The sequence below is a fragment of the Hippocampus guttulatus genome, chromosome 6 (genome assembly GCF_054856545.1).
Source record: "Hippocampus guttulatus isolate MCC_2025c chromosome 6, RoL_Hgut_1.0, whole genome shotgun sequence".
NCBI lineage: Eukaryota > Metazoa > Chordata > Actinopteri > Syngnathiformes > Syngnathidae > Hippocampus > Hippocampus guttulatus.
In genome coordinates this window covers 16,030,946-16,052,615 of record NC_141266.1, presented here as the reverse complement: position 1 = coordinate 16,052,615, position 21,670 = coordinate 16,030,946, and the positions used below count along the sequence as shown (strand labels likewise).

At 42.1% G+C, this 21,670-nt stretch overlaps 2 protein-coding genes across 4 annotated transcripts; both read left to right on the top strand.

Annotated features, from left to right (window-relative positions):
- Positions 1–1,456: 1,456 nt before the first annotated feature.
- On the top strand, positions 1,457–5,694 carry gpr20 (G protein-coupled receptor 20). Its single transcript, XM_086113438.1, has 6 exons — positions 1,457–1,660; positions 1,743–2,009; positions 2,344–2,588; positions 3,522–3,606; positions 3,685–3,810; positions 5,238–5,694. The coding sequence occupies exons 1-6, from the start codon at positions 1,457–1,459 to the stop codon at positions 5,421–5,423; spliced, it is 1,113 nt and encodes a 370-aa protein (XP_085969564.1). The 3' UTR covers positions 5,424–5,694.
- An 833-nt stretch (positions 5,695–6,527) lies between these two features.
- Positions 6,528–21,515, top strand: LOC147203752 (polyamine-transporter SLC45A4-like). Of its 3 annotated transcripts, none has more exons than XM_086113890.1 (14): positions 6,528–6,678; positions 8,076–8,381; positions 8,989–9,254; positions 13,268–13,456; positions 13,550–13,729; positions 15,103–15,761; positions 15,866–16,018; positions 16,722–16,970; positions 17,095–17,214; positions 18,117–18,216; positions 18,313–18,393; positions 18,491–18,621; positions 19,506–19,574; positions 20,008–21,515. In XM_086113890.1, the coding sequence occupies exons 3-14, from the start codon at positions 9,026–9,028 to the stop codon at positions 20,302–20,304; spliced, it is 2,457 nt and encodes an 818-aa protein (XP_085970016.1). In that variant the 5' UTR covers positions 6,528–6,678; positions 8,076–8,381; positions 8,989–9,025; the 3' UTR covers positions 20,305–21,515. The 3 variants fall into 3 exon arrangements, with proteins under 3 accessions (XP_085970016.1, XP_085970014.1, XP_085970015.1); XM_086113888.1 differs by having other exon boundaries at positions 15,863–16,018; XM_086113889.1 differs by lacking the exons at positions 6,528–6,678; positions 8,076–8,381 and having other exon boundaries at positions 8,545–9,254; positions 15,863–16,018.
- The last annotated feature ends 155 nt before the right edge of the window (positions 21,516–21,670 follow it).

The following is a 21,670-nucleotide window of genomic DNA, read 5'->3' as shown; positions in this document are numbered from 1 at the left end:
TGATCGATTACAATCAAACCTCCAAATTCTCTCACAGTTTGCTCTGTGATGCTGGTTGACTTCCAAGCTGTTTGTAGTAGAAGCCAATTTTTCCCATTGAATTAAAAATGACTTTATTTGTCTCTGCCACCAACCGTGGCTATCCTCACACCTTAATTAAAGGTTGAATCAAGGTTTTACTGAAAATTTTAACATTCTCCTTCAGGGGCAGCATCACAAAAATAACATGCCAAAAAAGTGATAAAATAATAAAAAACAGATGTGGAGTGAAACCGTTTGATGCTCACTGAAACAGAAAATGAAGTAAATGTGGAAAAACATTGTAGATTTTAACAAATGCTATATTATAATATATTATATTCTAACAACCATTCACGCTCACACTCGCACCTCGGAACAATTTTTTAGAAGGGGTTCATTAGATTCTATTTTGTTGCTTCATTTTAGTTGAGTTAGTATTCGTTTTACCATAGTTTTTTTTTATTCATGCATGGTGTATTTGTCAAGTGCAAGATTTAAAAAAAAATATAATAATAATAATAATAATAATAATAATTGAAAGGATTGTGCAATCAAGTGAACTACAATTCCCGAATGACTGTTCCTTTTTCCAGTATGACTGAACAGTAATCACATTTGAAATCAACTCCAAATGTTATAAAATATATATAAAATGATTTGACGAAACCTAGGTCATTTTCGCTATAATTATAGTTACCTTTAGTTCGTATCTTAATTAAGAAATGCGGTTTCAGTTAGCTTTTTTTTATTTTATAGGCATCATTGTTTTTGTTTCACTCTTTAAGGAAAATGTTTCTTTCGGTTTCAGTTTGACTTATTTCGTTAGTTTTCAGTAACTGTAATAACATTGGTCACAAGTCGGTCACAGGGCCCATCTCGAGACGCCGTGACAGACAAAGATTCACGGCACAAACACATTCAGTTATGTTTTGTTCGATACATGTGCAAAATGAATGTAAGACAACCGTTCTCATACTGTATGCATGTATTTTTGAACTCATGTATGTGATTTGCACGATGCTCTTGTCATCGTCCTTCAGGTGCTCACTACCATCAACAACCTTAATCCTCCTCCTGACAATCGGCCCCCGTCTGGGACTTGCCCCCCCTCCTGGGTCCCACAAACGGTACAACTCTCACTGGTGCCTCGTGAGGTTCACACCCAGTGCAGGCCCCGGAAGGGCCCTCGCCTGATTATTATTTAAGAAGAGTTGTGGGGCGGCTACTCCCACTCCCTTCCGTTCCAGTGGGGCGAGCGCTGGGTGCCTCACCTTCCGGTGAGACCCCACCTCCTTCCCCGCCGGCTGGTGGGCATTTAGCCGCGTCTGGGGCCCAAGAGCCCCGGCGTTCCCCCCTCGTGCCACTCGGAGGCATCCCACCATGTGAGGAGCAACCTTAACCATCATCATCATCATCATCATCATCCGTGTCCATCATGAGCAACGTGAGTGCAAACAGCACAGCATCCTGGGCTATTATCAACACTTCCCTTGGCAGCCATGCAGACTTGTCCAGTGTCAGCAACACAAGTGGCATGGAAGCATACCTTCAAAAATTAGCTCACTTGGACGAGGGACTTTACAATGACTTCTATGGACTTTGGATAGCGCTCATGATCATAAACTCTCTCATTTTCCTGGTATGTGAGTCCTGTTTTTTTTCAATGAAACGTTTTGCATATTTGCTCACTCTCATGTTGACGAGCCCGCTTCCTATTTCAGGTGGGCATGGTGCTCAACACGTTCGCTCTTTACGTGTTCTGTTTCCGCACCAAGCAGAAGAGCACCTCGGTGATCTACACCATCAATCTGGCCGTGACAGACCTGCTGGTCAATCTCTCACTGCCGACCCGCATCCTGCTTTACTACAGTGGAGGAGCTTGCCTCACCTGCTCCTACTTACACATCTTCAGCTACTTTGTCAACATGTATTGCAGCATCCTTTTCCTCACCTGCATATGTGTCGACCGCTACCTCGCCATCGTGCAGGCGAGTATGGTGGCAATACTTGTAGTTGGGGAATCATACTCTTCACGATGTCAAGTCTGAACCATGAGATATTTGACAGAAAGTCACTATTTCTATTTATAAATTTTATATTTATAAAATTGCATTGTTAATGTGCAAACCGTACTTCATGTTGAAGTGACTTACAATAACACTGGTCAACAAATTTGTACAAGTGCTTTTCATCAGACACACAAGTAATCTCTTTTGGATGTTTTTTTTTGCACTGATTTTGACTCTGCCTTGCAATTTTTTTAAATCAACATCAAAAATATGTTTTATGATGTTGATGACTGTAATCTTCATGTCCTTACAGGTGGAAGCATCTCGCCGGTGGCGCAATTCCGGTGTGGCCAAATGTGTGTGTATCTCTGTGTGGCTGTTCGCCATTGTGGTCACCTACTCCTTCCTGTCCACGGCTTTCCAACATACTGGCTGCTGCCTCTCCAAGCTCCTCTTCCTCACCCTCACTGAGTTTTTTCTACCCCTTGTCGTGATCGTTGTGTTCACACTGCGGATTGTATGGGCGCTTGCCGATCATCGCCTGATGCAGCAAAGCAGGTACAACCAACATGAATGAATGAATGGTTATTTTTTATTGGTTTCTGTTTTTATTAAGTGTTGGCATATTTAGTGTGCATTTTCATTTTTTTCCATTTAATTTTTTAAAAATCACATAGCGATAACACGGCCCTGCAAAATTTAAAAACAATGCTTTAATATACATGCCAGGCCACTAGATGGCAATGCCACAGTGGCTGAGCAAATCATTTTCAATTCAAAATGGTCGTGAGAATTGAGGTTAATGATAGGCACTTTTGCTGTCAACATCACACGTAAGAAATATCTAGAAAGGGCATTTAGCTTCAGAACAAATATGCAGGGCACATCACATTTCTAAAGCATGTACCATGCCAGTCCTTAGGCCTCATAGTCAGGGTTACTGCATGAAAATCTGGGTTGGAGCTGGCAAATGGTGTCATGCCCGTTGCATGTCCAGCTGGAAGACTGGTATCTGACTAGATGATGGAAAACCCCCGTTAATGAAGAATCATTCTCATTCATTTGTATAAACCCACTGAAACAAAACAAAACCAAAAAAAGCTACAACAGGGTGATTCTTGTTGAGAAGCTTAGCTCAAGTGTGTAAGATGTGACTGAAAACACCAGTTCCATTGTCTTAGAGAAACTGTCAGCACAATGTATGAGTTGTATGAATGTCTTGCCTTGTAGCCAAATGGTTCTGTGTTTCAATCTGTATTCCGCCCACTTTCCCCAACGCATGAATTTAAGGTTAACTGGAGACTCTTTAACGCCAACACATTTGTCTACAAGCGGACAGCTTTTGATCGACCAGTCGAGGGAGGACCTTGTCTAAAGACTAAGCTTACAATGCAATAAAATCTTCCAATCCAAGTCATATCCAAAGGAAATTACAGAAAAGTGAGCGGAATAGTGCAAGAGTAGATCCTTAGTCCTTGTTTATCCGTGCAGGAAGAGACGCAGGAGGGCGGTCCAGCTACTGACCACAGTCTTAATCATCTTCACCGTCTGCTTCACACCGTTCCACGTACGGCAGGTGGGTGGGAAGAGCTGGCACGCTCTTATCAATTGCAACTGCCAAGCAGTGATATTGCGTTATGCATCCGCCATATAGGTGGTGGTGTATTTCTACCCTGATATGCCTCACCACGAGATCGTCTACCATTTGACCGTCACACTCAGCAGTCTGAATAGCTGCATGGATCCTGTGGTCTACTGCTTTGTGACTAACAACTTCCAGGTAGGATTTCAGTTTGTTGAATATACAATACTGTACTGTACAAAAACGATTCCCTAAATTCAAAAACACTTAAAAGCCACAGTGTATGGAATTTAGTGGCATCTAGTGGTAAACTAATAGAATGCAATGATCTAAGCTCAACGTGAGCGCATTTTGAAGGACACGCACTCTGGTGCCAGACCACAGATCGCAAGCCTAGCGCCAAGTTCCCCAGCAAAGGTGCAAGTAATATGTCATTCTGAAAAACTTATAGTTCTCGGTCAAAGGACGGAGTCAGTGCATGACATGTATTACCTTGACTTTGAAACTTAGCTTGTAGCCGACGTGTGCACATTTTGAGCATGACGTCTCTGATCCACTGGTTAAAGGACACTTTGATTCTCTCCTCTTTCATCTCAAACTGCTTCAAACAACAAAGCGTGTGACGGAAAAGTGGTTAGAACTGCACGACTGTCCGTGTTTTATGTTATGTGTTGTGTTTATTATTTTACTTTATGTTAACTGTTTTGTTAAGCGCTTTGTTTCAGCTGCCGCTGTTGTGAAAGCGCTATATAAATCAGCATGTATTGTATTGTATTGTATTGTAGTCATGCTGTTGAGGAACTACGTTCGATAAGTCTTTCTCCTTCGGGCATCCGTAGCAAAAAGATGGCGGCAAAACATGGCGGCCTCGCCATCATTTCACCTAGAATGACATTTAAAAAATTATGTTGACGGGATAGAGCATATTTCTTTTACATATTATTGAAATTTGTGGTAATTTTTGTCATAATGACTATTGAAAAATCAACTATTTTTACAACTGACCCTTTAACTGACATTTTGTAAAATACTATTATGACAGTAGATATAAAAATTCTACACACCTGTTCAAAGGCCAGGTTTTTGTGACATAAGGAAAAAGCAAGATTAGAATCATTCGGAAAAAAAATACAACAGAACAGAATAGAATAGAGGGCTGCACAGTGGGCGAGTGGTTAGCAAATCTGTCTCACAGTACGGAGGTGCAGGTTTCGATTCCAGCTCTGACCTTCCTGTGTGGAGCTTGCATGTTCTCCGGGTGCCTGTGTGGGTTTTCTCCGGATACACTGTTAATGAGGCACTCTAAATTGTCCCTAGGCGTGAGTGTGTGTGTGAGTGTGAATGGTTGTCTATGTGTGCCCACTGATTGGCTGGCAACTAGTTCAGGGTGTACTGCCCGAAGACAGCTGTGATAGACTCCGGCACACCCCGCGACCCTTGTGAGGACAAGCGGATCAGGAAATAAATGGAAGGTTGGATGGTATTGCACAGAGAAACTGTTCTAGCCTGAAAAGGCTTTCTGATCCACCTTTTTGCATCACTATGAAGCTGAACAGGACAGCTTTAAAAAAATAGGCACTCTTTATTCAGTCATTCAGTCATAACACTGTTATTTTCCTGCACAGGCAACTATGAGGAATATTTTCCGGCGTGCAGAGGCAGAGCAAAGCAGCGGTGATATCATCAGCATGCAGCACAGTTCCAAGGCCTCAGGAGCAGAGGCTGCCACGGCCATCCCTAGTAATGTGATCATGATGAGCATGATTCCCCCATCACCACAGAAAAGCACTCAGAGGATTCATAAATTGTAACTCACTTGTGGAATTTGCAGCATCAACTGTGGGACGGACACCAATTGGACATCAATGAACAGCATTGATATAACAAATACAATTAATCATGGGAATGTTGAAGACTCACTTCTGGACTGACATTTTGCACTGCAGAAGGAAGTAAAGCGGCACAAGGACTTGTATGGTCACAAATCAAATGATGCCATTCACAAAGGATCTTAATGGAAGGGTTTAAAAGGGATAAAAGACAGTAATTTAAAAAAAAGAGTTGGTGACTACACCTTTTTGTAGTTGGATGAATGTATAAATATTTTTATGGCTTGGATTAACTCAGAAGAGAAAAACAAAGTCAAGGAACAATGATAACCTTTGTTGGTGGCAGCAATGCTGGGAGAACAATTCAGTTCACCTTTTAATGTATTGTACAGTGCGCAGCACTTTAATAAACTACCTGTCAGAGAGTCAGCTTTGAGATGGTCCACCATGCCCTGTGAGGATAAAACGGTTCAGAAAATGGAAAACTTGACATTTTATTAACAGACTTCAAATAAACAATTAAAGTACAGTATAAGACAAAAATCTTTTTACCTTTTTTTGTTGTCTACAAATTTGAAAGATTTAATGTAACACTAAATATTAATTAAAAATACCATAAAACATTTTCCAACAGAATGAAAGAACACGAACAATATTGCAAATTTCGGTATCTTTAAATACAAAACAAGTGTTGTATTTATCCTCAGTCATTATAGTATGACCAGTCTTTTCAGATCATTTATGTAGATTTTTTCAACGTCTTTATTGAACAGATGCAAATTAGAATAAAGACAATCATATTCTGCATTTATAAACCGAAGACGTAATGCTTGGGGGGATAAAGTTTTTTTTAGATACATTCAAAAATATTGGACTCAAGCAGAAATAGTTGTAATTGCTTCATGTCCGAAGAATACCAAATTGAAAACAAAAAGCCATTGCGTTCATTTATGTACATTTGATTCGTGCTACGTTACATTTTTTTCGTCACCTTCCGGAAATGCACGTATGATGACGCAATCCAGTCGCATCCTGGCCACGCCTCTCTTTGTTACTGTGGAAACCAGTGAGGTTGAGGGGGGTGTACTGTGGTTGCAAGTGGCGCGTTAAAAGCGTACTTTTATTTGGCTGCCAAAGGTTAGCCAAGCTCGCTAGCCCAAACAGAGAGCTTCGCTGTCCGCGGTATCGAAGACGCTTCGCGACGAAGAATTGGTTGTTTATGGAGTAACATTTTCAGGTCTGTTTCTGAATCTTTACTATTATTTCTTTACGAATGCAATCAATACTTAAGTCACCGTTGAACGGCACGTTAGCGCTTCAAGTTTAACGCTAGCCAACCAGTGAAATAGTAGTAACTGGCGCAGCTGGACTTGACACATGACGTATTAAGTGCACACGGGAGATTAAAGGAAGGGGAGCAACCTTCTAAAAACATGTCCCGACTGGCTCAGCAATCTCCACTAATACCATTCATTCCTAGGTAGGAAACATTAATTTTCACGCTGCTTACAGGTAAATAGAAGAGTCTGTCAGCGAATACATTGCTCTTTAGACATTAATGCTTGATGCAACGGTGTAAAATCTTAATTGCTGCATCTGAGCCAAGCTTTTTTTTAGTTTCAGCCTTGAATAAATCGTCAATGACCTTTTGCCAAAGAGTGTATCATCAAAGTCATGTCTTATTCAGACTTAGTGTCATCGCTTTTGGCATACAGTCAGATAGATTGCTGTGATTGCTTCTCATGGAGGAGAGCTCTTAATTTGTTCGCCATATTTCGTGGAAAATTTATTTTTGCCTCATAAGTTGCTCAGGAAAATTTAAGGTAGATCTGTAGCAGAAAAAAAGTAATCATTACCGAGTGGGTGTCAGACGTCTGCTCAACAAGAATATTAAACGAACCGATTATACAGAGCACAAAGTGAGGCAAGTAGTCGTGATGGCGGCCACTTTGCTTACCAGCAGTTTTTGAGACAATTACTTGTTAACCTTTACCGTTGGTTATTCACTCACGTAAATGGCAAGGGTTCGGTTATCTACAAGCAAGTGCCGCATTGCCTAATCACAAAACTGGGCCAAACAAATCATGCAAACCAGTTAAAAGTCGTATTCAGTTAGCTTTATTTCCAAGGCCATTTCAAACTATTTCTAAAACTATGCTATGTTATGCCAATTATGTTGAGCTATGTATTTCCCGCCCTTCTAAAATGTTGACACTAAGAATGAGAAATGTGGCTTCATCAGAAGATCTTCGCATCATCGTATTGCTTGTCATCACCCCAATTTTCAAAGCTCCTCAGGGGCATATTTGTGTAGTTGTTTTGGGATAGCTAAATTATCACACTGTAGTTGCATGAATTCATTTCTTTCTCAGACAGACAAACTGTATCATTGAGCAGTCACACACAAGAGTGTCATTTCTAGTGGGGATCTAAACATGAGATTCTCTTTCACTGCATCATATTTGCTCAAAGGTTGATTGTTTATTCGGATAAATCTGATATGTAATCTTGCCTTTGATGGCCCATGTGTCAGTGCGGCTGCAGAAAAATGCAACGTTGTGCTCGTGGAAGATAATCTCAAATCAAATATCATATGGGCTGTGCAATACTGGATTTAAATCCGTTTTTCTGCAGGTTGCCGTATTTCTCGAGGAACCGGCACACGTTTTGGCTTCAAGTGGCCTTTGCTGCTGATGGACAACCTCTGCTGACAAGGACGCTCAAATCTTGCACAATCCAAAAGCTTCCACTACCCCATGCTGTCACTGTAACCACAGTTACAAAGTAACTCCAAACCTCTACCCAGAACACCCCTTCCAGTTTGTATCCTACTGAGAAACACTGTTGCTTCCCTGCTGAGCGACAGAATCATTTTTAGTTATCAAATCCTTTAGAAAACAGGATGGATGGGATAAGATTTTCATCATTGGCCATTTTCAGGTAAGTGGTTAATTTATTCATGGTGTTAGACCAGCGGTGGCCCGTCATCCATTTTTCAGCGGCCTGCGACATGACCCCCCCGCCCCCCCAAAAAAAAACAATTCTAAAAATGACATTTGACATTGGCCGCAAAGCAAGGTAAAAAAAGTGAAGGTGGGCAAAGTTAGAAGGGAATGTGGTTCACCTCTTCTGTATATTCAAAGGTACAAACGAACCATTTATGATTCAAGGAATAACACAATTCATCTTCAAAGCACTGTAGCGAATAAAGATAAGCGTGTTTCAAAAGGTTGAAGAATTTTGAAGTGGCCCTTTCATCCTTCCATTTGGCTGTGTGCAGCACTCAAATGGAAAAGTTTGGACAGCAAGAAGAGAAGTAAATGCACATTAATTCTGTGATGTGCACAGGGGCTGCGCTTCAGAGGACTCAGTAGGTGGTTGTGAATGTTTTGAAACGACTTTGCTGTATGAAGTGGCGAGGCAGTTAAAGGTTTTGATGACAGGAGTGATGTGAATCTTACAGAGGGGTTTACGAGAAAGACTAAACGCTCCCTTTGCTTGTGAAAAGGGAAAAAGAACTCATGGATGTTGATTGTATCTCTCGTAGAGCTACAGCCACAATATAACGGGACAAAGAAGCACATATGAAAGCATTGATGGGAGAACTGGCAGCCTCAGACCTTGATGACAAGAGGAGGCCGATGGGAGAAGATCGCGAAAATGAGACAGAGGATGCAGAGGAAGCATCGGGCCAAAGCAGAGGCATGCAGATCCCCACGCACCGCTGGGTAATGCACGGAGCAGTAATGTTTGGTCGAGAATTCTGCTATGCTCTGGAAACTGCCCTGGTCACACCAGTGTTGCTGCAGATAGGTAAGAAAACAGTCAACAGCGACAAACTCTGATTTGAAGTCCTGCAGTTGCCAGTCTAGTTAAATGAATTGCCTGGCCTATGGCAATAAAGTAGTTTCATGATTCCAGTTTTGAAAATCAAATATTAACACTTTGAGGCCGTCAAGTTGTTTGTACTAAAGTTACTTGAGTAAATCAAATATTAACACTTTGAGGCCGTCAAGTTGTTTGTACTCAAGTTACTTGAGTACAAAGTGAGGTTTGAGATGAATTTAGCTTAAGGCTGGAAGCTGTACATTTTAGGCCCACGTACACATTATGAGCACCCGTGACCACTTACACAATGGGATGATACCCAATATAATAGCAACAAAAATGATAAGTGACATCATAATTGATCTTGTCAATAACAACGCATGACTGAATTGCGTCATAATGTTCCTTACCTGATATGTTGGGGACCTGACTTAGTTCTATGAGAGAGTCGACAATTTTAGGACATACCATACTCCGACTGTGTCAATCAAAACTCTTCGCTGAGGAGAAGACCGGGCTTGCCTCCAAATCGTCAAAGTTCGGGTAGCATTGACGTCCCATTGAAATGCATTGGCGAGGTGAAAATAAAAAACACTTCTTTTTTTAACATAAGAAATCGCTGATGAATATTGGCTGTTTTCTACGAAAAATGAGAGAACTGCAGAGAAAGATATCCTGGAGGAAATATGAAAATAATGTTTTTTAAAATTGAAAACAAAAAAAAAATCCACAAATATGTGAAGATGCAATTGCCGCACCACGAGTATCGGTATTGGTTGTATTATATTTTATAATGGCAACATATATAATAGAATCCTTACATTATAATATATGTTATAATTTTACATTAGTGGTTTAATATTGTGGCTGGTCAGTGTAGTAGTAAAATTCCCCTCTGTTATCCATCCACCCATTTATCTGAACCGCTTATCCTCACGGTCCCGGGCATGCTGGAACCTATTCCGGCCGTCTTCTGAATGCAGGCGGTGAAGATCCTGAACTGGTTGCCAGCCAATCGCAGTGCACACCTAGACAAACAACCGTTCACGCTCACTCTTATACTTGGGGACAATTTACAGTGTTCAATTTACCTGCCATGCATGTTTTTGGAATGCGGGAGGAAACCGGAGTACTTGGAGAAAACCATTGCAGACATGGACAGCGAGAACATGTAAACTCCACACAAGAAGGCCAGTGCTGAAATCAAACAAGGAACATCTGCACTGTGAGGCAGATGTGCTAACCAGTCGACCACCATGCCGCCACCCGCTCTATTGTATTTTGGGATAATTTTCGGGACTGTCACACACAAGTCTTTTTAGAAACAAGTATCCTTTCAAATAATCCTCCCAGTCAACCCCGCCCATGCACATTTACCAGTGTGTGTTTATTGATCTCTCTCTCTCTCTCTATATATATATACAGGTACATACACACATCTATATTGTGTGTGTGTGTGTTTTTTTAGGGTGCGCTCAAATTATTACATCAACATTTGCCTTGTGATCTGATTGTGGTCACTAGCCTCTAAAGTGGGAAAATTGATGCTGCATTTAACCAGAGTTTCCTGTTTTTCTTCTTTTTCCCCTCTCGAATTTGTCTTGTTTTTTATCCAACATTTGTGTTATCAACTACTTTCTAAAAGCCTCAGCCTAGGATTCATGAAAGAATGTGATCGGTAACAAGTCAGTGCGACAGCATCTTTATACTGTCTCAAGATTGTTTTTGACCATTACAACAAAATCGGAGCCCTCGTTATAATGTTAACCGAGCACTCTGGCAGTCTGTCATTTAACTGCAGGTATTGTATTTACTTTTGCTTCAACTCATGTGAGAACCTCCGTTTCCGCTGCATTTCAGGTAGCTTTGTAAAAGTCATAAATTGGCTCGGCCTCACTGTCAATTCAGCAAGCGTAAACATTTGTCGCATGATTAATTTATTGCAGTCATGCTTTTAGAAATGCCGGACTCAGCATACCAATAAAAACAAAAAATCCCTGCAGCAATTATGGGAGAATGGGAGAACTGGGAACTGGACCTGCATAGCGGATGTGTTGCACCATAGTGTCACGTAACCTGCATGCCCAGCAATAGCTATCGGCAATGTCAATGGCAAACTGAACAAAGGCACTTTTTCCTGGTATGTCAAGAATGTCCAACACAGCACATTTCAGCTTCACCGTCTTTCTCCGCCTTTGCAATATTGAGAGAAAGATTAGTTTGAAAACCCTATTCAGGGTGTTATGGAGGCTTTTACGTTATCTAAGCATCCGGCTTTGCGGTGCTGTTTCCCATCCGTTGAAAATGCACATGCAGCTAGTTTTCATTTTGTCCTCTTTTTCTTGGGCCTATCATACAGTTGTGCAATTTGCCTTCAACACTGGGTGGCTATCCAACTTCCCAGTGGTAAAAATGCATTTGTAAACGGGTCAGAAGTATGGATTTCATTGGTCTTTTACTTTGGAGAAAATTAACCCTCAAGTAATCGACTGTTACTCTTCAATATATTTTGTGTCTCAACTTACCATAGTTAATGTCAAAATGAATTTCGAGAGCAAAATCGTGAAGAGTTAATCACCAGCACCCCTGCCGGTTGCAGCCAAGCACTGTGTTCCATTTTGTTGAAAGTCCTCAAGATAGGATGAATCAGCAGACCAGTCAACACAGTTGACAGAATTATTAACTCGTAAACACTCAATAATTATGCCCACCCCTTGTCAGAAGCTTAAAAAGCCAAGCCCGATACATGGCTAACATGAACAGAACTCACCTGTTTAAATTTTAGGCTTTCCCGCTCTCAAGCGCTGTGACTGCATTTCAGTAGCAACAGTGATGGCGCTTTAACTTCACCGTCATGGGGAATGTCACTCCTTTCCCTTTCCAGCAACTTCTATTTTCTGTGTGTGTTGTCTATTAGAAAATTCACCTCGGTTATTTTTACGGTTTGAAGTGGTTCGTCAGCAAACAGCGGTTTTGGCAAGATGAACTTGTGCTGGGTGATGCCAAGTTGTGTCCACAATGCCTTGTTTGCTTTAATTTCTTTTCAATAATTAGCTACAGCCCAATTTTACATCGGAACCTTGAATTGAAAGAATATTCCATGCTTTAAGTAAAAAAAGGTTAGGTTTTTTTTATTTCGCGATAAAAATTAATAACTGAAAAACCCAGAATTGAAATATATATATGTATATTTTATACATAAAATATCTATGATATAAACAGCTGAATGTATGTATAACAAACTGCATGAGCGTCTTTGCTCGCCCTCTTTCATGCTTTGCAAGTGCAGCCGCCGCAATTGTGTTGACTTAAGAGGGTATTGAAGACCTCGGCAGCGGACGGCGGCGTGGGTAACATGTTCTTCCCGTGAGAACCAGCCAGCTGACTGGCTCAGAATCCAATGGAGACAAAAACAAAGCTCTGCTTCTCTACAGGGCATGGGAAAATCTTGGCTGTTGTTTTGCAAACCAGGCTAACATGAATATGTGTTTTTTAAATGGAACAAAATGTGTATGCTGCACAAGTTCACGTGAAAATGTCATTTTGGCTGACTAGTTGGTATTTCTGTGCTAGATACCGTCATTTATGCATCGACTGGTATGCCCTTCGCTATTTAGAAACCAATTTGTAGGAAATACAGGGAGACAAAAAAACAACAACCCCCCCCCCCCCTACACATCCCAGAGTGTTTGCGCACTGCCAAAGCGAAAAATGAAATGTAAATCAGTGCATGACAACTATATGAATGGTGTCATTTAAGAGCATTCGTTCCAAAAAGGCAGCACAAAGCTGCCTTATAAAGAAGCATTTCATCGAAATTAATAATTTTACAAACTCTCACAACTCTTGACTGTTTCTGCTGTGCGTTTGAGATTAAAGTTATAAAGTTCTTTTGTCAAAGTGAACTGTTGAGTATCCTGTGACCTCCCCTTGAATAGCAATTTATTCAATGAATTGACTATTTTGTGTGTGTGTATGCTTGTGTGTGTTTTTCCAAGGCTTGCCTGAACAATATTACAGTCTAACATGGTTCCTCAGTCCGATCTTTGGTCTCATCCTCACACCTGTGATGGGCTCGGCCAGCGATCGCTGTACGCTGCGCTGGGGTCGGAGGAGGCCTTTCATACTGGCTTTGTGTGTTGGTGTACTGCTCGGTATGGCCTTGTTCTTAAACGGCTCCTTAATTGGTGAGGTCAAAGTTAATTGCTAAAAAATGTCATTCCCTGCGGATGACTCCCACCGAATGATTTTTAAAAAAAAAAAATGCAAATATGTTGCAGGCCTTTCCATTGGTGACCGTCCCAGTAGTCAGCCAATGGGCATCATCCTCACAGTTTTAGGAGTGGTGGTGCTGGACTTCTGTGCCGATGCATGCGATGGACCCATCAGAGCTTACCTTCTTGATGTTGCGGACACAGAGGAGCAAGATATGGCCCTAAATATCCACGCCTTTTCGGCAGGTAGCGATTTCAGCATGACTTCACAGATTGTGCTTCTGAATAGATTATGCTCCTGAATCCTCAACTCACTCAACTCGTGGACCTGTAACGAGTCATGGACAAGTCGGCAATAATTACAGGGAGTCATCGGTTAATACTATCATCAATGTCACGTTTTGCGAGATGGTAGTTGTAGGACACCAAAAAGCAGGGAGACAGGGAGGAGCAGGGTGGATTGACCAAAATGTATTTAACAAAAAATACACACAGGAGTACACACACAAGGAACACTGATAACGAGAACAGGTGGCGAAAAAAAGGGCACATGAGGAATCAAAACCAAACGTAACCAGATCGAAACATAACAGTACCCCCCCCCCAAGGGACGGATCCCAGACGTCCCAAAGTCACCCAGTGGCCGGAGTCTGTGGAAACAGGGCGGGACGCAACACTTGCGTCACCGGGGACGGGAACAGAGGGCGACAGCAATCTTTGCCTCGCCGGGAATAGGAACGGAGCGACAGCAACCCTTGCCTCGCCGGGAATAGGGACGGAGCGACAGCAACCCTTGCCTCGCCGGGAATAGGGACGGAGCGACAGCAACCCTTGCCTCGCCGGGAATAGGGACGGAGGGCGACGGCAATCTTTGCCTCGCCAGGAACAGGGACGGGCGACGGCAACGCTTGCCTCGCCGGGAATAGGGACGGAGGGCGACGGCAACCCTGGCCTTGCCGGAAACAGAAAAGGGAGGCAGTGGGACCAGGCCTCTAGTCCTGCGGGGTCCAGTAGGTTGGGTCATTCTGTCACGTTTTGCGAGATGGTAGTTGTAGGACCCCAAAAAGCAGGGAGGCAGGGAGGAGCAGGGTGGATTGACCAAAATGTATTTAACAAAAAATACACACAGGAGTACAATGGAAATAACACGAAGTTGAAGTACTCAAAAATGCCTGGAAATCACAAGTATCAAACCAAATTACAGCAGGAAACAAAACATGACAGGAGCACATGTATGCTCACATACTCACAGCTCACAATGACCCAACTAAGACTGGCAGAAACTCAGGGAACGAAATACAAGCCAAGTGACGAGACAACGAGAAACACCTGGACAACACACAAAGGGTTGAGGGAGCTAATTTGTTACACACAAGGAACACTGATAACGAGAACAGGTGGCGAAAAAAAGGCACATGAGGAATCAAAACCAAACGTAACCAGATCGAAACATAACAATCAACATTATGAATGGTAGCTTGTGAAGTGGCATAAGAAGGTTATGAATGCAGTCCAGTCATGGCAATGTCCAATCTAGTGGAACAGGCACATAGAACATGATTTGGCATCCAAACAATGATGCTATTTTGTTGAGTGTGTGTGTGTGTGTGTGTCTGCAGGACTAGGTGGTGCTTTGGGCTACATGCTAGGTGGTCTCGACTGGACTGGCACAGCTCTGGGCCAAGCATTTAAGTCACAGCAGCAAGTGCTCTTCCTTTTTGCGGCCATCATCTTCTTTATCTCCGTCATACTGCACATGTTCAGTATCCCCGAGAAGCAATTTGTGGCATCCCAGCAGCTTAATATCACAGGAAGAAGGGATTCTACCAGTCAATCAACTTACCGACTGGTTAGTCATACACCACCGCTCCTTGAAGTCATCGCAGAAGAGGACCCCCCGTGCCGAGAGAACGACCGATCAGATCCTGAGGCCAAGTTAATGGACTTTGTGGCTATGGAGCGAATGCGGAGTAAAAGCGATTCAGTCTTAGCCATGCCAGACATGAAAATCAAGCTGGATCCTGACCTTGACCTGCAGGTGCACCTTTTCTTGCCAGAGGTACATCAGGCTTTACCCGAAATCCAGAAAGGTCTAGAAGATGTTTTCAAGCCTTCAAACCAGAGTATTGGGGTTTTAAATCCTAGTGGACCACCCAAATTAACAGATGAAATCGTAGTTGTGGAATCTGGAGATTCTGCTTTATCTGATCTTAATGGTCAGATTAATGGTCCTCCTGAAGTTAGTCCTGTCTCTGAGGGCTCAAATATGAAATCAAAGGTAAAGGATACGTAGCGCTCCTATTATGTGATATATTGTTTGCTGAAATGGGGGGGAGGCATTTTGTTCATGACGATTGCTTTTGTTTCTCTCCCGTTAAGCAGACCAAGCTGGCTAATGGTGTTGGCGTCAATGCTGGCTTGTCCCCCACCGAGCACTGCAATGCAAACAAAAACCACACCTCCAACAAAGCCGGTACTCGGCTCCTCAGTGCCACGGCTTCTCCAAGACCACACAAGCATACATTCTACCGACAAGTAAAGCACGTTTTTGAATGTCTTGTATGAAAAATGATGAATACTGTGTTCCCTCGCTACCAAGTGGCTTCTCTGTTTCACTGATTATTTTTGTCAGCATATCACGCCCCCACCCTCACACCCCCATAAAATCCAGTACTCTAAATGGAAAAAGATACAGTATAATAATGACAATGCATGCATCCATCCATCCATCCATTTTCCGAACCGCTTTATCCTCACAAGGGTCACGGGGGGGTGCTGAAGCCTATCCCAGCCGTCGTCGGGTAGTCGGCGGGCGACACCCTGAACCGGTTGCCAGCCAATCAATCGCAGGGCACACCGAGACGAACAACCATGCGCGCTCACACTGACACCTAGCGATAAATTGGAGCGTTCAATCAGCCTGCCATGCATGTTTTTGGAATGTGGGAGGAAACTGGAGTACCCGGAGGAAACCCACGCAGGCCCGGGGAGAACATGCAAACTCCACACTTGACATAACAAAACATAAATGAAAAATATGTTATTGATAGACAAAGAGGCATTTAAGCAAAAAACATCCTATAAGCAAAAAATAATAATAATCCATACATAATCAATGAAAAAAACATGAAATAAATCTACCACTTATTGGAGCATAACCCTTGCAATGAATAATTGAACACTGCACTTTAAAAAAATAAACCCTGCAGGTCCAAATTCTTTTTCTCTGTTTCTTTAGCCCTCTTTCACATTCTCGTATTATGGACGAGTGGGATCGCACCGTCACAGACTGCGACGGACAACCACCTCAAGCCCTCCGCCAATCACCACTTCCCGCAGTCTGAATGATCTGAGCGATCTGCAGCTACATGCAGACAGCAGGGAGTTTCAGTTGTCTGAAAGCAGTCTATCTTCAGAAGGTTCCAGCAGCGATGGCGGGCCCAGCGGGGGCACAACCGTACGACTGCTGTGGTTGTCAATGCTGAAGGTGAAAGATAATTGCAATGTTTTTTTGAAGCACAAACACATTCATTTGGTCTGTTTTCGTATGAACGTCCTGTTTTTGCGAAATGACAATACTTCCTGGTCTCTTCTGGGTCTGTACTGCGCAGATGCCAAAGCAGCTGTGGAGGCTGTGTGTATGCCACCTGGTCACATGGTTCTCCTACATAGCTCAAGCTGTCTTCTACACAGATTTCATGGGACAAGTCATCTTCCATGGTGACCCCAAGGTACGAACACACACACAGACACATACACACTCTTGCTACTCTTCTGATGCAGTGTGTAAATGGCTTTCGCTTCAGGTACAGATGCACAATCTAATTAGGTCTGATGCAAGGCTCTTGCCTTCATTAAAAAAAAAAAAAAAAAAAGACAATTCAATCTGAAAAAATATATATTTTGAAAATCAAGTGCACCGGCGTGTCCCTCTGACAAAACACTCATCAGGCACATGATGAAGATTCATTTCAAGTCCCAAAAGCTAAGTTAAAAAAAACAAAAAAACAAAACAAAACTGCTCTACCTAATAGAATAATGATAGCCTTATAAATGATGGCAAATAGCTTCAGCCAATGGTGCCCAAACACCTGGGCTTTGGAGAAAAATGAAAAAATATTACCTCAATATATGACCAGCTTGTTGAATAGAAACAAGCCCAGGGGACCTGTTTATTACATCTACATTCAGCATAATCGTGAGTTATGTCTTTATTATTTTTTTGTTGGTCGCCTATTTGGTCTGTGCAGAAAGGTATATGTGGCCGCTGCTGTAATTGGCAGTAAAAACGACAGTCTCACATCTGTTTTCACATTCAACACAGATCACATCGTTCAGCTTTGACTTTCACTTCCATAGAAGTTTAGTGTTATATGTTGCAGTTTTGACCCTACTAAGCGGTATTTTGAACATTTAGCAATCGCTTTTGCCGACTGTGCCTTATTGTGGCTTAGCCTTTTCATATCAGTTTTATTGGTTTTCCATTAACTTAAGACAATGAGAGCAAATTGAGATGTCTTTTATTTTCTTGATGGAAATGTGGCACTCAAATAATCAATAGACAGTATTAGAAATACATGCATTTTGGATTCTGCAAAGCTATTGTTCAATGAATATGTCCTATCCCCCCCAGGCACCATCCAATTCCACAGAGTTTCTGAATTATAACAGTGGAGTCCAAATGGGATGTTGGGGGCTTGTAGTCAATGCGGCAACTGCTGCTGTCTGCTCAGGTATAAATGCACGAGTCCAAATGAGCATTTCAAGACACTTACTGACTCATTTCGTGGTACAACCCCCCATTCTCTTCTTTTTTTTTTTCAAACCAGCCATCCTTCAGAAGTACCTGGATAACTTTGACCTGAGCATCAAGGTCATTTACGTTATGGGGACTCTGGCTTTTGCAATAGGTGAGAATACATGCATGACACAATGAACAGCAGCAATACGCTAGAATCGCCTCCATATTTCATGTATCTGTTCACTATCGTACCTTTCTAACCTTAGGAACCGCGGTGATGGCTATCTTTCCAAATGTGTACGTTGCCATGGTAATGATCAGCAGCATGGGGATCAGCTCTATGAGCATGTCCTACTGTCCTTATGCCTTATTAGGACAGTATCATGAAATTAAAGAGGTACTGATGCAATCTGAGAACAGAGTTATGAACAATGATGTATAAAGGTGCCTTGAGGTATGAGTGACCCAACTTTTTCAAAATACAAGCCAATGATTGGCCGTTTTTTAATTCTTATTTTTATTTTGCTTTGCAAGTTCAAATTTGGGATCTGGCACTGCATGATGGAAGGTGACTCAACTCCCTTCACAACATTTGGCAGATATAATTAGTAAATATTGTTCGAAAGGAGGCTTCAAGCTGTTTATTAAAGTCAAGTGTTAGGTGACTGTCAAACTAAATATAATACAAAGAGAATTCCATGTGACAACCACAGCCTCCACGACCTGAATGCTAACATAAAATGGGAAACTCTAGTCACACAGGCTAACAATTACCATCTATGTGCTGGTGTTGATCTTCTTTCAGTCACTGATATCTCTGTCACTGATATCTCGCGACAAAACATGTAGCAGGTTATTATACCAATACACACAGGCTTAATCATTTACAACAAATTTTAGTGCCGTACTGATAGCTGAGAGTAAATGAGAAGTCTCAATGACTGTCTCAATGACAGAATGCCTGTCTGCGCACCAGCATGAGCATCTGAATTGAAAGAGGAACTTTGACAAAAATCGATTCTGTTAAGTCATTTTAATGGTATAATTACTGTATGTATTAAGTATAAAAATTGTTGAGTTTTTTTTTAGGGATGCTAGAACAGATTCATGACATTTCCATTCATTTCAATGGGGACAGATGATTTAAGTTACAGGTATTTCGAGTTACGAGTGTGATCCACGCCCGAATAGAACTTGTATCTCAAGGCACCACTGAATTAATGAGCAGAAAAACTGAATTGGTATTGAAGTTGCATTCTCTGCTATCTTTGGTTTCCACAGTTCGTCCACCACAGTCCAGGCAACACTAGAAGAGGTTTTGGCATTGACTGCGCTATCCTATCATGCCAAGTGAGTCAATTTACCCAACCCATCTTTGTTTTTCCCAAAACAAAACAAAAAAACCTTACAGCATGAGAAAAATCATTTGAAATATCAATTAGCTCTACCTGCTCTAACACGGTTTACTTGTGGTTAGCACAACTACCTCACAGTTTTACGGTTCTGGGTTGCAAATCTTGAATCTTGTGCGGAGTTAAATTGACTTTTTTGCCGGTACTCCATCTTTCTCCCATGGTGGTTAATTGAAGACTCAAAATTGTCCATAGGTATAATTGTGAGTGTGAATGGTTCGTCGTCTATATGCGCCCAGGTGACCTGTCCAGGGTGTAGTCCACCTGTCACCAAAAACCAGCTCTGCTGCAGTTCACCCACGACCCCAACGAGGACAAATGCTAGAAAATGGATGGATGCTCACATCCATATAATCTTTGTATATTTCCAGGTCTATATAAGCCAGATTCTGGTCGCATCAGCGCTGGGAGCGGTCATCAAGGCCGTCGGCAGCGTGCGAGTCATTCCGATGGTGGCCTCTGGCAGCTCCTTCCTCGGCTTCCTTGCCGCCTGTTTCCTCGTTATTTATCCTGACGAGGATTCGGACAAGGATTCCAGCGATCAGGAGTTGCCCTGTTTGTCAGTTGAGCTGGGCCACAATGGAGAAGATGGTGGCGAGACATTGGCTTTGCAAAAGCTGGCCGACAGAGAAGGCCTTAAGAATTCTGAGAAGAACCCAGTCGCATGAGCACAAATGATTCTTAAGTGTTGAAGGAGGAATGACTTAGATGAGGCAGAGATGGAAATGTGTGGCAAAAACCCAAATAATAATAATAATAATAACCACAGGAATATAGTGGGGTTGGATTTGCACAGATATGTCTCCTTTGTGTGAGGAGTTTTCTGCACGTCCCTTTACTACCTCAGCCCAAACGGGCTAAAGTGGACTAGATGGACCGAACGAGGTTGGAAGAAAGTTTTACGAGATGGTTTTCGGAAAGCTCAAAATGAGAAGGCACACACAGCACTTTGTGTCTCATTCCTGAGCTGGTGATCCTGCAGAATTACGTAATGCCTTCCAGCTGTTTCACAGATGATCACGATGCTGTCGGCTAAGGAGAGATGTAAATTTGTGTTCCAGTCAGGTTAAGGAAATGGCAAACCTCTAGATTTCAATTATCAGCAGGTTTGTCTGGTGTGCTTTACACATGCACAGACTGATGTGCTTTATTCACTGTGATCACAAGGTAAACATTCACATAAGCGGCTTCGGCGCCATTAGTTAGTGCCTGTATTTTTGTTTGGTGATGAGAGCACTGTGCTCTCTTATGCTGTGACCATATTGGCATTGAATTGCATTGTGAAATGATACATTATGCCAGTTGCGCCAAGTTTTCAACCACAGGTACATTTCAATTTCCTCGCTCACATCCTCAAGAGCCCCCTTGTTTCTTTAGGATTTTTTTTTTCCGGCTAGGGTTATAAACACCATGAAATATGCAATGCTATTCAGGAGTTATAATTCTACTATGCAGTCCGATGAGTTACTGTAAGTGCCTTTAAGTGCAGGAGAGTGAAAGCGGTTAGTTATAATTTGGGTTGTGCAACAATTTACTCGGCAAGCCTCAGGACATGATGCAGATTAATATTTACAAAGGCTCTTTGCTCTGAGCAACCAAAGGACTTTGGTTTGTTATTCTACTGGTGTCATATGGAAGCCTGAAACAGGGTGTTTTTGTGTTTGTGTAGTTCTGTGTGTGAACAAGTTTTAATTTTATCTATATGTTAAGACCTTTTAAGAGTTGAACCCGTATTTTGTTCCGTTCTGGGTTGAAAGTTAATCACCAATGTTTGGGGTGGTTGTTTTCTTTTGCTGCTGTACAGATTTTTTATTTTTATTTTTTATAAAAGGTTCTAACTGTTTCCAAAGCAAATACTTTGAAGAGACGGCTAAATCCACCTACAGTTGCCTGTCATTCATTGACAACACCTTCCATCTGCACACATATTGAGCTCTTTGTTGGTTTGACTTTTTGGAATGATATACATACGGTATAAGGGGTTTTAGGCCAGGATGTCAATTACTTTTTCTTTGTGAAGCTCATATCACATGC

What these genes read in the sequence shown, in the direction of transcription:
- gpr20 (XM_086113438.1), top strand. Translation starts at nt 1,457, where the DNA reads ATGAGCAACGTGAGTGCAAACAGCACAGCATCCTGGGCTATTATCAAC. An exon ending in CGCCTGATGCAGCAAAGCAG is followed by an intron (nt 2,589 to 3,521) that starts GTACAACCAACA and finishes TTATCCGTGCAG; the next exon opens with GAAGAGACGCAGGAGGGCGG. An exon ending in CACCGTTCCACGTACGGCAG is followed by an intron (nt 3,607 to 3,684) that starts GTGGGTGGGAAG and finishes TCCGCCATATAG; the next exon opens with GTGGTGGTGTATTTCTACCC.
- LOC147203752 (XM_086113888.1), top strand. Translation starts at nt 9,026, where the DNA reads ATGAAAGCATTGATGGGAGAACTGGCAGCCTCAGACCTTGATGACAAG. An exon ending in CTTAAACGGCTCCTTAATTG is followed by an intron (nt 13,457 to 13,549) that starts GTGAGGTCAAAG and finishes AATATGTTGCAG; the next exon opens with GCCTTTCCATTGGTGACCGT. An exon ending in GCTCAAATATGAAATCAAAG is followed by an intron (nt 15,762 to 15,862) that starts GTAAAGGATACG and finishes TCTCCCGTTAAG; the next exon opens with CAGACCAAGCTGGCTAATGG.